The following is a 14,156-nucleotide window of genomic DNA, read 5'->3' as shown; positions in this document are numbered from 1 at the left end:
AATAATTTGTCTTCAAAGGAGCAACAGTAACAAGACAACAACAAGACAGCAACTTCTAATCTAAACAGAAAAAACAGAAGCCAAAAGACATTGAAAAAGATATCTTTAAAGTGCCAAAACAAATAACTCTAAGAAGGAATTTAAAAATCGACCCCAAATAAAGACAGTTACGACGAACAGAAGGTGGAAGAGGCGGCTGCCAGCGAACCAGTGCCTCAAAACAGGACGAAATGGGGTTCTTCAGGCGGAAGGGACACCTTCTTGTTAGGAGAACACGTAAGTGTGGAGGAATGAACAACACTGGAAACTAACCGTAAATGAATGATGACCGTATAAAACAATAAAAATGGCTATTTGGGAACTTTAAAAAGCTAGTGCCAGGTTTCATCTGGTGAGAAATTTCCATTGTTTCTTCAGAAGCTGAAAAAAGGGTGATGTTGACGAGCAGCATTGTTCCCTTCCACGTGAGGGGCCATACGCATCATAATATCCTCCACCCTCCTACTCATTGAAGAGTCAGACGTGTGATGGGCCTTTAAGCGGTGACTTAAGACCTCATCAGTCACTCTCTTGTCAGTCAGAAACCCATGTCTCGAAAGGGAACTAGCAGCCTGCTAGGGGCAATGCTTCTGTGCTGCAGGGCTCGTCTCACTGGGTATCCGTCATCCCACTGCCCCACAAGGTAGCTATGTGTCTCTCTGTTTCACAGGAGTTCAGAGAAGTTAAGGAAATTGCTGGAGACTGCACGGTTGGAAACTGATGGGGGCTGGATTTGAACCTAGGACCACAAAGCCAGTCCTAGGAAATAATGTTAGTGCACATACCAATTAAAAGGAATGATCTAAATGTGCATAGCACACATGTAGGATATTCTTCAAAATAAAGTGAGAAGATGGATGGATGCATTGGGTGGATGGATGGATGGGGCCAGATGCAAAAAGCTCTGCCTCAGCTCACGGATTCAATGTCCATACTATAAATCCAGCAAGAATGCTGCAATTTACAGTTTTTTTTTCAAAAACTGGCAGAATGGGCCCAGCAGCTCTCTTAGCAGTTCACTGTCACCTGCTACTAGGTGTTCTTCAAAGCAAAACGAAGATAAATAAAACTGTACTATACTTGCATGTTGAATAATATGAACAGTACAGAGGATGGTATTCAATAAAAATCAGGGTTTTCTTCCATTTCAAAGATCCAATTTCATTCTCCAGAGGTAATAGTCATTGATTTTCTATGCTCTTACGAGTGTATCTCTCTATACCACATCCACATGTATGTGCATATATATGTGCACGTGTGTATATACTTTCTCCCTGGACAAATGGAAGCATATTTCCCCATAATGAAGACTGTTCCTATCACACATATAAATCTAACTAAATGTTTTGATAGGTATATTAGTCCACTGAAAAGATCAATAAGGTTTTATTTAGACAATCCCTTATTAACAGACATGTAGAGTGTTCCGAGTATTTTGCTGTTAAAAATACTACTTTTGATGAAAAACAGTCACTATGTGTATGTGCAAATTTTTACACTGGAGCATCAATAAGCAATAATGGCCCCCTTTCTGGAATTTTTCCTTGAAGCCAACTGTTGATATTTTTGAGGTACTTCAAGACAGTACTGGTAAATATGGATGGATGTTGCCTATAGAAACTGTGTTGTGACTATTTAGGACTCCTCTCCCCCCTTGGTGGGAAATTACCACTTAACATTTCGAAGGGTGCAAAGAGGCAGTTGTGGAAGAAGCTGGTTGTGTGTGTGTGTGTGTGTGTGTGTGTGTCTTAACCCCAGAATAATAACCACCCTCTCATTGTATAGCGACATCTCTTGGCAACCAGACACGTCCATCTCCACTTTGCAGATACGAAAATTAGGAAAGGCAGTGGTTGGTCCAAGCTCATACAACTTCCAAGTAGCAGAAAAGGGCTAGAACTTCGGTCATTTGATTATAGATGCAAAGTGCCTCTGCCACCGTCTTTCCGTCTCCGCTCACCACTTTTTTCCTGCTGCTGGAACATTTCACCACCGAAGAAGAAACTGCTTCGTCCACTTCATCGACACATGCCACCTGAGGCTGGCCTGCAACAAGGGACCTAAAGTTCTGCTTCTCGCCCTGACAGGCAGCCGTTCAGGACTACAGCTGTCAAGGCCCCGGCCGTCAGATGGCCTCAAAGGGTCAGCTGATTTGGGCTCAAATGCAGTGACTCCTATGCAACAACAGAGCTACAGAAAACCTGACAGTGGAGTCCTTGCTGGGATACAAAGGGCTCTGCTGTTTACAGTACCTACCTACAAATTCGCATCTACAGTTTCAGCGGATCCTAAGCCTCCTTGGGGTCTCACTCCTTCCCAAGATGGGCTGCCTGCCACTCTAATTCACGGCACTAAAAACACAGCCCAGAGTCTTCCGTTCAGAGTCCCTAGCTATGAACTGTCCCAGCTCAAGAAGAATAACGGTGAAGGCAGGCACCCTGAGCTGTGTACTAGCTCTGCATCGGCCAGTGTTTTCAATCCAGCACTGCCCATAGTGTGAGGGAAAGACAGTCCGGCAGGGCTGTCCTGCGTGCTGGAGGGTGTTCGGCAGCATTCACACCATTCCTCGCCCCACCAGATGCCAGCAGCAGCCTCCCCCACTGTGACCACCAAAACCGTCTCCGCACACTGGGGAGCAAGGTCAGCTGCAGTCAAGGACCCTGGATATGGGGCTTTAATATATTGTGCCAAATTCTTTAAAAGACCCTTGATTCCCAGTGATGAAACTGTTACGTGAGATCCCAGATTGGCCCATGGCTCAAAGTCAATGGGAAAGAAAGAACTAGGAGAAAAACTACCCGAAGGTACCAAACTACACTTGAAGTGTGCAAACAACTACCTAGAGTATAAGTGCTTACAAAAGGGTGTTTTTACTTACCTCCATTTGGGGCAGAATAAGGACTTCAGATGAAGAGGATTAAACTGATCATGTTCTTCCATCAATGACATCATTGGTCTCTTCTCCTATATGCGTGTATGCAGGTATTTATGCATTTTCTCTATCCCCATTTCTCATTCTCAGCCCCCTCACTCCTCAGTGGGCTCTATCCTAATGCATTTCACATATATCTCTGCAAGCGTCCTCTGGGATGGGTACCATTTTCAGTGCATCCTCTCATTTAAGTAAATAGAGGTTCACAATCAGTCACAACTCTGAAACATACAAAGCTCTGGACACCAAAAGTTTTTTCTTAAACTCAGCAGCAAAATCGAATGCAAGGAACAGAAGGTCATTTGTATTTTTTTATCCACTTAGTGTATCCATTCCCACATTTGGCTGCAGAAATACTGTGTTCAATCATGAGACTCTGCTTCTTCCCTTTCTAAAATCCAAATTTTTTAAATTCTAAAACCAAATCTGAGTCCAAGAGGTTTCATCATCTACCTCTACTATTGTATACAGATCTTATTCTGTTTTTGCCTTTATATTTGTATCCAGTATTATGTTTTTAAGATCTATCCATGTTGCTGCAGGTACAATGCATCCAGGCCACTACTTATAACTGCTGCAGAATACTCCATGGAATGGTTTTAGACATTACACAGCGTCTTTCCTGCTCTGCCCGCTGTCTGTTAACCTTGTCCATGGCTAACAGAAAGTCATACATTCTACCCACTCACTCCCACAATGGTGGGCAACTGCACTGCGTCCAGCTCCCCACCACCAGGGACACCGACTTAATGAACATCCTCCTCATGTCTCCCCAGGGGTCTGTATAAGAATCTCTTTGGGGTATATACCCAAGGTAGAACACTGGGTCATCAGGTGTGCATACACTTAACCTTCAGCCACGCCAGAATGCCTTCCGACACAGCTGCTGCAGTCTGCTTGCATGAGATAAAGGATCCTGGGACCCTGCATCTCCACCCACACTTGTCGGTATCCATGTGCTCATTTTTGCCGTTTGACAGTCATAAAATGATATCTTGTTCTTGTTTTCATTTGCATTTTCCTGATTATAATATATCTGCGCATCTCGTGACACTGGTTAGCTTTTGGGGTTTCCTCTCTGAAAATTGTCTATTCATAAGCTTTGCCCATTTTCACTGGGATTTCTGTTTCTTTCTTTCTGACTTGCAGGAGTTCCTTGTATACTTCCCTATTGGTTTGAGACATTGCAAAATATGTTCTCCTAATCTGTCAACTGTCTGTTAACTTTGTCCATGGTTAACAGGAAATCAAACTACAGAAATTCTTAATTTTTATGTAATCAAGTTTATCAGGATTTTGCCTTACAGGTTGGGGCTTTGATGTTTTTTAAAAAATCTTTCCCATGCTGAGTTACAAAACAGTCCTCTATATTTTCTCCTATTACTGCAATAATTTTACTTGTCACATTTAGTCTTCACTCCACCTCCGAACAGCCTCACCTCCGTATTTTGTTCGGGTTGGGGTCCAGTTTCACTTCTCACCACACGGCAAGCACTCTCCACTACACAACCCGTGCTCCCCTGGTTGATCCGGACGCCCTCTGCAGCTCTTACTAAATACCCACACCTGTGAGTCCGTTCCTGCGTCTCTGTTTTGTTTCAGTAAATCAGTTGGTTGTTCTTTTGTCAAACACTAATTCCATTACTACTGAACCCTGTCTGAACCATGTCTTTGGATCTGGAAGTGCTCCTTACACATATTTGTGACTCCTTTACTTTAGCTCAGCTATCCATAGGCTTTTATTCTTATATATTTCAGGGTAGGCCTATTATTAAGTTCCTCCGAAAACGTATTTGTAATTTGTATTGGGATTACCTTGACTATGTAAATTACCTGGAGGAGACTATACATTGAGCTACGTACACATTACGATCTTTCCCCCAAGGGTATGGATTGCATTTCCTCTTCAATTAAATCACTCTACGTCCTTGATTAGGCTGTTAGATTTTTTTCTCCAAAGGCTATTCTATACTTACACTAACTCATGTAATAAACACAACCTCCCCAAAACACGGGTTCTTTTATTACCATTATTTCCCATTTGAGGAAACTGAGCCCAGAGAGATAAGCAACTTCTCCAAGAACACACAGTAAGGACACAACAGAGCCTGGATTCAAATAATTCACAGTCTAGACTCAGCCATTGTACGGCCTCTCTATCTACAGGCAGTTACTTTGTACAGTTTGGCTGCTGCTGTGAGTGCTATCGTCATTTTATTATTTATTTATTTATTATCTGGCATACTATTTTTACTATTGGTTGTTATACTACCATACTATACTATTATATTATACTTTATTATATTATTTTTAATTGGTTGTTGCAGGTGTTGAGAACTTGGCTGATTTTTGTAAGTTGGTATTTGTATCCAGTGAAGTTGCTGAATTCTTTTATTAGTACTACTATTTGCTCTATTGTTTCTGTTGCTTTTCTGTATATCAATGGCAAATAATTTTCCTTTTTCCAATTTATAAACCTCTCATTTCTTTTTTCTCTCCTTACAGCGTTGGCCAAGACTTCCAGCACAATACCAGGCACCACATAGTAGTGACCATGGGTCAGTGCCTCTTGTAGGAAAATAATCTTAACCCAGAGGGAGTTTCTCATTTTATCTTGGCTACAGCATGTACAGCACATCCGAGAACGGTTTCACAGACGCATAGGTTAGAAACTGAGTACGGTGGCTACGAATACATTCTGAGGCCTGCGCTTGTTTATGCCACAGAAATTACTTTTCAACAGGAGACTGCCTTCCAGGGGGAAAATGCTCAGTTGTGATGAATGCGACTTCATTCTGACTCTAAGTACATTTAACTTCATCCTACACCCCTATGGCAACAACACAGCTCTGCACCTGTCATTTGCTTCACGCAGTCTGCTAAACATAATTGTTTCTGACAACCCACTGGTCTCTTTCCCCATGGGGGAATACAGAGACAGGAGCATTGGGAGGAGCCTTAGTGGTCAACTGTTGTTCTCATTTACACACTTCTAAAAGTCCCCAAGGGGGGTGCCTCATTGTCTTTGAGCAAATGAGCTGTCTGGGGGGCGGGGGGGGGGGGGCTGATGCCAACTGAGAGAGCTGGAATCAGACCAGGGGCTGATACAGCCTCCTCCTAATAGGCTTCATCACCCCATCGTCAGGAGAGGCTGGCCCAGCCAAGTGTTCATGGTGGCATCTCAGGGCTTGTGTCGGTGAGGACCCCAAGGAAAGGAAGAGGAAGCATCCACTCCGCTCTCCTGCATTCTGGAAGGCTTCTCTCTACCCGAGATCAGAGAATCTGCACAAAGGTGGACACAGGCGTCCCCATAGTGAAGCCCTGGGGCCTTAGTGCAGTTGACCCTTCAGAAGCTCTGAGTGGGTGACCGAACACACCCGTCCCTCTCATAGACACCCAGGGTGACTAATAGTTGTGGTAGAAATGAATGAACTGAAAAGTCCCCCAGGAACCTCAAACCCAGCACATCCAAAATGGAACTTCTCACTGTCTCCTCCCAACTCATTCCCCTGTTACAGTAACCCCTGAGTTGGAACGGGAGCAACCTCCATTCGCCTCTCCTCAGGGCCTGTCTGGCTTTCACACCTGAGGAGTTACCAGGCCTTGGCACTTCCCTGTCCTGAGAATTCCTCCTGCCCACTCTCTGTTCTCCATTCTGAACCATAACACAGCTGAAGAAATCTTGGCATCATGCCAACGAAACCATATCTCTTGCCTGAAACTCTAGAAGGCTCCCCACCACCCTCAGCAGAATGTGCACTCCTTAGTACGACATTCACTACCCTCACCGCACGGCCCATCATCCTGCCCAATCTCCCACGCTGGCAGCAGGACCCCCAGAGAGCCACTCCTCTCTACCTCTCCTGACAGTGCTTCTGACCTCTGCTCCCCTAGGAGGATGGGATACCTAGGACCTGCATCCCATCTCACTGGAAGCGGTGTCAAGCCTAAGCACCTTCAATGCTCAGGTCGAGAGCCTCTGCTCCCAGAAGCCTTTGCTCCTTCTTCATCCCCACTGCTCCTGCCCAGGTGCCCTCTCTCTGGGCTTCTCCTCCCAGGACCCTGTGCACCCATCCCACTAAATTGCCACTATTCTCTCTTGGGATCTGTAAGAAACTGGATTCTCAGAGACAGTAGTTACTACATAGTCAGTCTGGTTTCATCCCTTTTCGTGTTGAAGATAGTACTCTTGAGCAAAACTCACTGAGTCAGACCTGGTGCGGGAGTGCCCCAAAGGGACCGGTTCACCACTGGGTGTCCCGCACCTGGCACAGTATCGGCTTGGCACATTATAGACCACGTGAATCGATGGATGAAAGGACGGATGGCATGAATGGATGGACCGACGGACGGATGGATGAACGAACTAACGGATAAATAAATTGCCCACCCTCATCCAGAATTAGGGAGGTCACCGACCAGGGCGCATCCTGGATATGCTAAAGGAAAGTGGGCGGCACTACTAGGTGCTCGGTCGGGAGGGGGCGCTGCGGGGAGGCGGGTGAGGGCTGGGAAGTGGGGGGTGGGAGCCGGGCGCAAGTGAGGTCCGGCCTGAGGGGACAGACCCCGGGTCGGGCGTGCCGGGGGGGCCTCGTGCTGCGATTCTGCGCGAATTTCGCTTTCGCTTTGGGCCAGGCTGGAGGCGGCGGGGCCGTCCCGAATGGCACCGGGGGAGTTAAGCCGAAAGCGCAGCAAGCCCTGCAGCCCGAACTCCACGTGTGACCGAGAAGCTGATGTAGAGAGAGACAGAGAGAGAAAGAAAGCAACAGACCAGAGTCCGGGGAAAGTCCTGCCGCGCCTCCGGGCAATTATAAAAATGTGACCCCCGGGCCGGCTTTCCAACCACAGCCCTCACCTGCTGCGCCCAGCGGTCCGCATCCAGCTGCTAGCTCCGTGTCCGCGCAGTGCCCGCTCAGCATGCACCCACCGCGCAGTGAGTGGCCGGCGGCCCCGCCTCGGGGCTCGGGGCTCGGGGCTCGGGGCTCGGGGCTCGGGGCTCGGGGCTCGGGGCTCCGGAGGGGAGCGGCGGCAGCCCGAGAAAAGAAGGCAGAAATTTGGTACAGCTAAGGGGAGGCTGAAAACAACCAGCAGTTTCTAGTAAAGGAGAAAGAAGGAAGGGGGCGGTAGACTTAGTATTTTGTCTTGTTTTAGTGCCCACCTTTTTGCCCAAATTTTTGAGGGAAAGATAAGGATGCGCGTTATACAGGGGTATAATGATTACATACCATGGGTATAATAAGGAATGTTGTCTGAGGCTAGGAATGCCCGTGTATCACGCGCACCTACTAAACCTTGGGTGTGCGCGATACACGGCAGAATACGGCAATTGCTCGCTTTCCGTGCTCTACGAAGGACATTGTCTCTTGTTCTTGAACCATTCATTCCCTTGAGTTAAGTAGTTTTATTACGACCACTTCAAAATGAGAAACCGAGGCCCCACGGAGTGGTTTCTGGCGCAGGGTCCCTCAGGTACAGCTCTAAGTCAAGGCCAGATACCGGCTGACTTCAAAATGCGGCATAGTCGCCCCCGTCTTTCCAAAACACGAGGTCCTGAGTCTAGGACAGTCTCTTCACCACCTGGTCTTGGTTTCCCACTGGTGAAGTGGAGACTTTTTCCGGCTTCATTTTGAGTCCAACGGCCTTGTCTGAGCTCACTGGGGGCTCCTTGCTGAGAGTGGGTTTCTGCCCGAAGAATAGAGCACCATCTTCCGAGAAGCTGATTCCTCTCTCTCAGGTGTTTAGTGAAGACTCTGAAAGGATGGGGGGAGGTTGAGCCCAGAGGAGGTAGATGGGTGGAGATAACCAGAGCAGATGGAAGGGAGAGGCAGGCCAAATCAGGTGGACAACCTCAGCCATCCCCTTCCAGGCCTCCTCCTTGGGGCCATCCTGGTCCTCCTCCACCACCTCAGTTTGGCCAGGAACCTCCCCACCACCCTGGCAGGCCCAGAACCGACCCAGTGCCTCAGCCGCGCCCAGAACCTGCTGAGGGCCGTCAGCAACACTCTTCACAAGGTGAGCTCCTGGGTGTCCTTGCTCTCACTTTGCAGCCTCTCTAGGGAAGGGGCTTCTCTGAGCCCCTGGCCACCTGAAGGGACTGCAGGGCAATTGTGGAAGTTTATCAGGAGCTGTCAAGAGAGGAAGAGGGGACTTTACAAATGGCCCAGCTATTAGCTAAAGAGACTCAATGAATTGTCTCCAGAGAAAGCATGAGTGATAATAAATTATAATGGCATTCCTTTGGGCTGTGTCTACACAGAGCAAAGTGGGCATTTGCCCTGTTCTCTGTGGCCTGCCAACAGAGATGGAATTGTGTGGGGCCCACACGGTTTCTCTGACACAGTTATCGACCCAGGAAACCACTGCAGCCTCTGTGCTCCGGGGCCCACAGAGACGAATTAGACATGCGCTTCACGCTGCTCACCAGCTTCCAGTCTGGTGACCCGGGCCATGGTCAGAGCAGCGCATTTCAGAGAGCTTGTGACGGTGCACCGTCCAGCCTTCATTTTCCAGAGAGAGAGAGTTACCCAATTTTGTTTAGAGCTTCGTTCGTGTTTTAGGCTTCATATTTTAATGCAAACAAAAAATTTTCCCCCTTCAAAGTGCTCCAGTAGCTAATGCTTTTGCGGCAAGGGCCAACAAAGACTGATGTTTTCAAAGATGTCTAGTAAATCTTTCTTGAGTATTTTTAGCTTGTTGTTTTAAGAGTATCTTAAAATAAACTCAACGCTAGAAGGCCTTCTGAAAGAACTCTTTTCCCCCTCTGTCTTCCATCGTGTGCTGCCTATTGCTCCTCACAGTTCAGTCCATCTTAATTAAAAGGGCAGCTCCCCAAAGGAAAGCTGCGGAGATCGGTGCTTTGACTCCTGAAGAAGGGTTCCGTGTGGATAAAATGTAGGCACTGCTATTTCGATAGAGGTTCCATATGAGAACGCCGCCTCCTCTACTCCCGGCTCTAGCACTGAAGGGCAAGAGACTGCAGGACTCGACCTGCTGTTGTTTAGGCCGTCCCTGTGTCAAATTTGCCCAAATAGCCGGCTGCTGCAGAAAACCTGTGGCGAATGCATGCCATTCAGGGGCCATATCCAGCACCCGGATTCGTAGCGTTCGGCCCGTGTCTTTTGTATTTTATGCTGATTTTTTAGTTTGATGCCATTGCAAAAGTGTTTGCTATAGCCATCAAGTAGGGACCTTAATGGTTCACCTTTAAAAATTATCATTGAAAAAGATATTCATAAAGCACAGGCACTTTGGCAAAAGAAAAAAAAAACGTTTTCACCAGAAGCAAGTGCCACAGTGTGGTGTAGCTGCCGATTAGTGCGGCGGGTGGAGGTGATTTATGGTGTTTACACAGTGGAAAAGCTTGTCATCCAGGGAAACAGGTCCTAGAAGCCAAGGGAAAGGAGGGAGAAAGAGAGGGTGTAAAGGACCCCTTCCCCTTTGTCTTCTGAAGAGCCTGAATTTCCTACAGGCCAAAGGAATAGAGGTCAAGGGCAGCCAGCTCTGGCTTTGCTGGCGCCTCAGGGCACGGGGAGCCAGGTACTTTATTAACATAAACTGGGGTTCTCCTCGTGCTTTCTACAGGCCATACAAACTCTAGAATTTTACTCCTGCACTTCTGAAGAGGTGGATCATGAAGACATCACAAAAGATAAGACGAGCACAGTGGAGGCCTGCTTGCCCCAAGAACTAACCACGGTATGGATGATGACGCTCCTCCCAAAGCGCGCAACGCAAGGGAGGGCTGTGTGCCAACCCTCACGTTCTTCCTAAAACGTGCCTGTCTCTGGTCTCTACCATCATGAAACTTGACCAGGTCCCACTTCAACATAGATTTGAAAAAAATCTGTAAAAACAGATAGGGTTTTTCACAATGTCAATTTGTGTACCACCGAACTGTACACTTAAAAAGAGTTAACGTGGTAAATTTCATTATTTTTAACCATAATAAAAAACAGATGTTTGAGAAGAAAAGTCAGAAAATTTTATATTAAGAATTAATATCTTTGCTGTGTGATTTTTTTTTTCTCTAGGATGAAAGTTGCCTGGTCTCCAGAGAGATCTCTTTCACAACTGTAAGTCAGAAAATTAAAGGTTTCAAAGATGAATTTTATGTGAATTTTATGAAATCAGTGAATTTTATGTCACTGATGTCTGATCATTTTTCTCTTCTAGAATGGGACCTGCCTGGCTTCCAAAAAGGCCTCTTTTATGATGGTGAGACACCAAAGTCTTTCCTCACCTGCAGGGGGAGGGGGGCAGCGAGGAGGAGGGCAAGGGGAAGGAAAACCTCTGTGGACCATCTCCATGGATTTCCCTCATTTGTCACTTTACCCAGACCCTGTGCCTCAGTAGTATCTTTGAGGACTTGAAGATATACCAAGTGGAGTTCAAGGCCATCAGTGAAAAGCTTTTGATGGATCCTCAGAGGCAGGTCACCCTGGATCAAAACATGCTGGCAGCTGTTGATGAGCTGATGCAGGTAAGGCCCTCCTCCTATCGGCGGCGAGAGCACCTTTTTCACGCTGAGCAGCCAGCCGGGGTCCTGATGACGAAGTATATACACCATCAGCCCTTCCCGGATGGGGAGAGGCCTGACCTCCCCCCCTGAAGACCTATAGCTTTGAGTGTGTCCTCTAGAGAAAGAGCACTCATGAGCAGGTCACGTTAAGAAAAGCAGCCACCCCTTTGCTGACCAAGTGCTGTGCACCAGGCCCTCTGCAAATGTTTTCACACTTTTGTTTTCTTCCGTGGTCCCCACAGCAACCCGATGGGGTCGGCACCAAGGAGGAAAGTGAAGCTTAGAGAGTCAGCCACCTGTCCAGAGTCATACAGCTTGTATGTGCCGGAGTCAGACTTAAGTTATCCCATCAAAGGGGTCCACGACACACCTTGCTCACTTCTAGAGGCTCCTGGCTGTGCCTGTGAGGGGGCAGCAGGCACACCTGCAAATAGTGCTAGAGAACACACGCAGGGCGAGGGCCCGGGTATGAGCCACTCTGGACCAAAGTGTGGATGAAGTAAGAGAATGACCTATCACCTGGGGAGATCCACAATGTTGTTCAGAGTCAGGAACTCACGTTGTAATTTCTTAACCATTACAGCACATAATGTCAATACAAAACATAGAAATATTCACATAAGAAAGAGCGGGGCCATTGCTTCGGTGACCAGGGCACAGGATAAAAATACGGTGTCAGAAATCATTGTCTAAAAAGGAATATTTTTTTCTTTCTCCGTCTTTTCTTTTTCCAAATTACTTGTCTGAAAAGCACTGAACGTCATGAAAGCATCCAAGAATGTTACCACCTGCAGAATTGTAGATGATTTCATTTTCAGGACAGATTCAGGCGATTTGGGCACCGGAATCGATTATACCAGTAATCAGACAACTATGCCCAAGCCATTGGCTCCTTTGTGCCTCAGTTTTCCCTCTGTGCGATGGGAGGGCTTTGTTCACCCTACCTCTCTTCTATGCTTTTTGAGAGAAACAAGTGGAATCACCAATCACTGTGCAAATATAGGGTCTTGCACGGAGTCATCAAATCGAAGGGTTGAAACTGGGAGGTCCATGGCCAGGTTTGTTTATCTGACACAAGTGAGTCTCTATAGTAAACAGGTCTGTTGTTTATGATGGAGAGTTTTGATCAATAGTAATCCATCACCTCCCTGTTCTAGAAAGGACTAAGCTTCCTACTGCAACACTGAAGAATTCATTAGGAACTGTGGCAGATGTCATCTTAACGGAATTGGTCCTTTCTAAAACCAGCTTCTACTGATGGTTTTCTGAACAGCTTTAAGGGTCTCTTCGGAGCTCCGGGAAGACCCACGTGCTTGGATAATGAGAATCCCTGCCCTCGGGCTCTGCCCGGCCAGTGGGCCGGCGGGGCTGGTCTAGGAGATGTAATGAGGGGGTGGGGTGCAGGCTCTGAGACGTGTGCTGGCTTCCCCCGTTTCTATGGGTGGATATCTAATTCTGGAATCCCCCGGATGTCATGCTCATCCTGTGTCTCCTAGGCCCTGAATTCCAGCAGCGAGACAGCGCCACCCGAGCCCGCCCTTGGAGAACCGGACCTTTACAAGACGAAAATCAGGCTCTGCATCCTCCTTCATGCTTTCAGAGTCCGGGCAGTGACTATCGAGAGGGTGATAAGCTATCTGAACTCTTCCTAAAAAGCTCAGGTCTCTCCCAGCCTTAACGTCATTTTCATAAAAATCTGAACCAAAGCAATATTTACAGAATGTGGGGGAGGTGGTGGCTTGACTTGATCCTACTTAAGCTGGTCTTTTTCATGTTGTTTGCATTCGTCACCGCCGGAAAGTCCAACATGAGACGACTATAGTTAAATGATTCATTTTATTGTGTGTATTCACATTTACTATGGATAAGTTATTTCAAAGTTTTCATGAGCAAATTGCTGGGGAGGGAAATTTTCTACCCTGAATGTGTTTTTTGTTACTAGAAGAGCAAGAATTTATAAGCTATTTCCATATCAAAGTGTTTGTTGCAACACTCAAGCATAATTTATTTTAAAATATTTATTTATATAATTTTGTGTTCATGAAGGCATGTGAGCTAACTTATATTTATTTATGTTATATTTATTAAAGTATTTATTTCCAAATGGATGTGAGAAATACCTTCTGTTGTTCTAAGAATAAAGTGATTGAATTAAAGTCATTCTGCTCTTTCTCTACTGGAAAACTTTGTTAAAACGCACATGGTGGGGAAACGGAAGTCTCCGTGGGATTTCAGCAGAGCACCTGGGCGAGATTGCTGCGGCGTCCTTACCCACTTCCTAAGCACTTCAGTCTCAGACTTGGAGGGAGCCTCGTTAGGCTAGGTCTGTTTTCACACTGAGATCTTCGACTGAGTTACTTTATTTTTGTTCAACATCGGAACCTAAGATACATAAAAATGTCTTTTCCTGTTAGCCACAGCCCCATAAGATGCTGTGCAGTAGAATAATACATAATAATACACCCCAACTGGGGAAAACGTCATTAAGAGGCCTTCTCGTTAAATCCTTCTAACTTTCATGACCCTTTGGGCGCACAGGGGGAAGTTATTTCTAAATTACAATGAGAAAAAGTCTCCATTTGCTTTATATTATGTAGGACTTCTGCCTGAACCACGTGGATAATGGCCTTGCTTTGGTTAAGAGATTTGTTCTTAATGACCCAAATA

General features: G+C 46.5%; 1 protein-coding gene across 1 annotated transcript; it reads left to right on the top strand.

Annotated features, from left to right (window-relative positions):
* The first annotated feature begins 8,110 nt into the window (after positions 1–8,110).
* On the top strand, positions 8,111–13,531 carry IL12A (interleukin 12A). Its single transcript, XM_037046644.1, has 6 exons — positions 8,111–8,983; positions 10,553–10,666; positions 11,002–11,043; positions 11,144–11,185; positions 11,307–11,450; positions 12,986–13,531. Exons 1-6 carry the CDS (start codon positions 8,783–8,785, stop codon positions 13,139–13,141), a joined length of 699 nt encoding a protein of 232 aa, XP_036902539.1. The 5' UTR covers positions 8,111–8,782; the 3' UTR covers positions 13,142–13,531.
* The last annotated feature ends 625 nt before the right edge of the window (positions 13,532–14,156 follow it).

This window comes from Sturnira hondurensis, unplaced genomic scaffold (assembly GCF_014824575.4).
Source record: "Sturnira hondurensis isolate 20B ecotype Veracruz unplaced genomic scaffold, ASM1482457v3 Scaffold0005279, whole genome shotgun sequence".
NCBI lineage: Eukaryota > Metazoa > Chordata > Mammalia > Chiroptera > Phyllostomidae > Sturnira > Sturnira hondurensis.
Note: the sequence above shows the minus strand (reverse complement) of the source record. Positions and strands in the feature narration are given on the sequence as shown.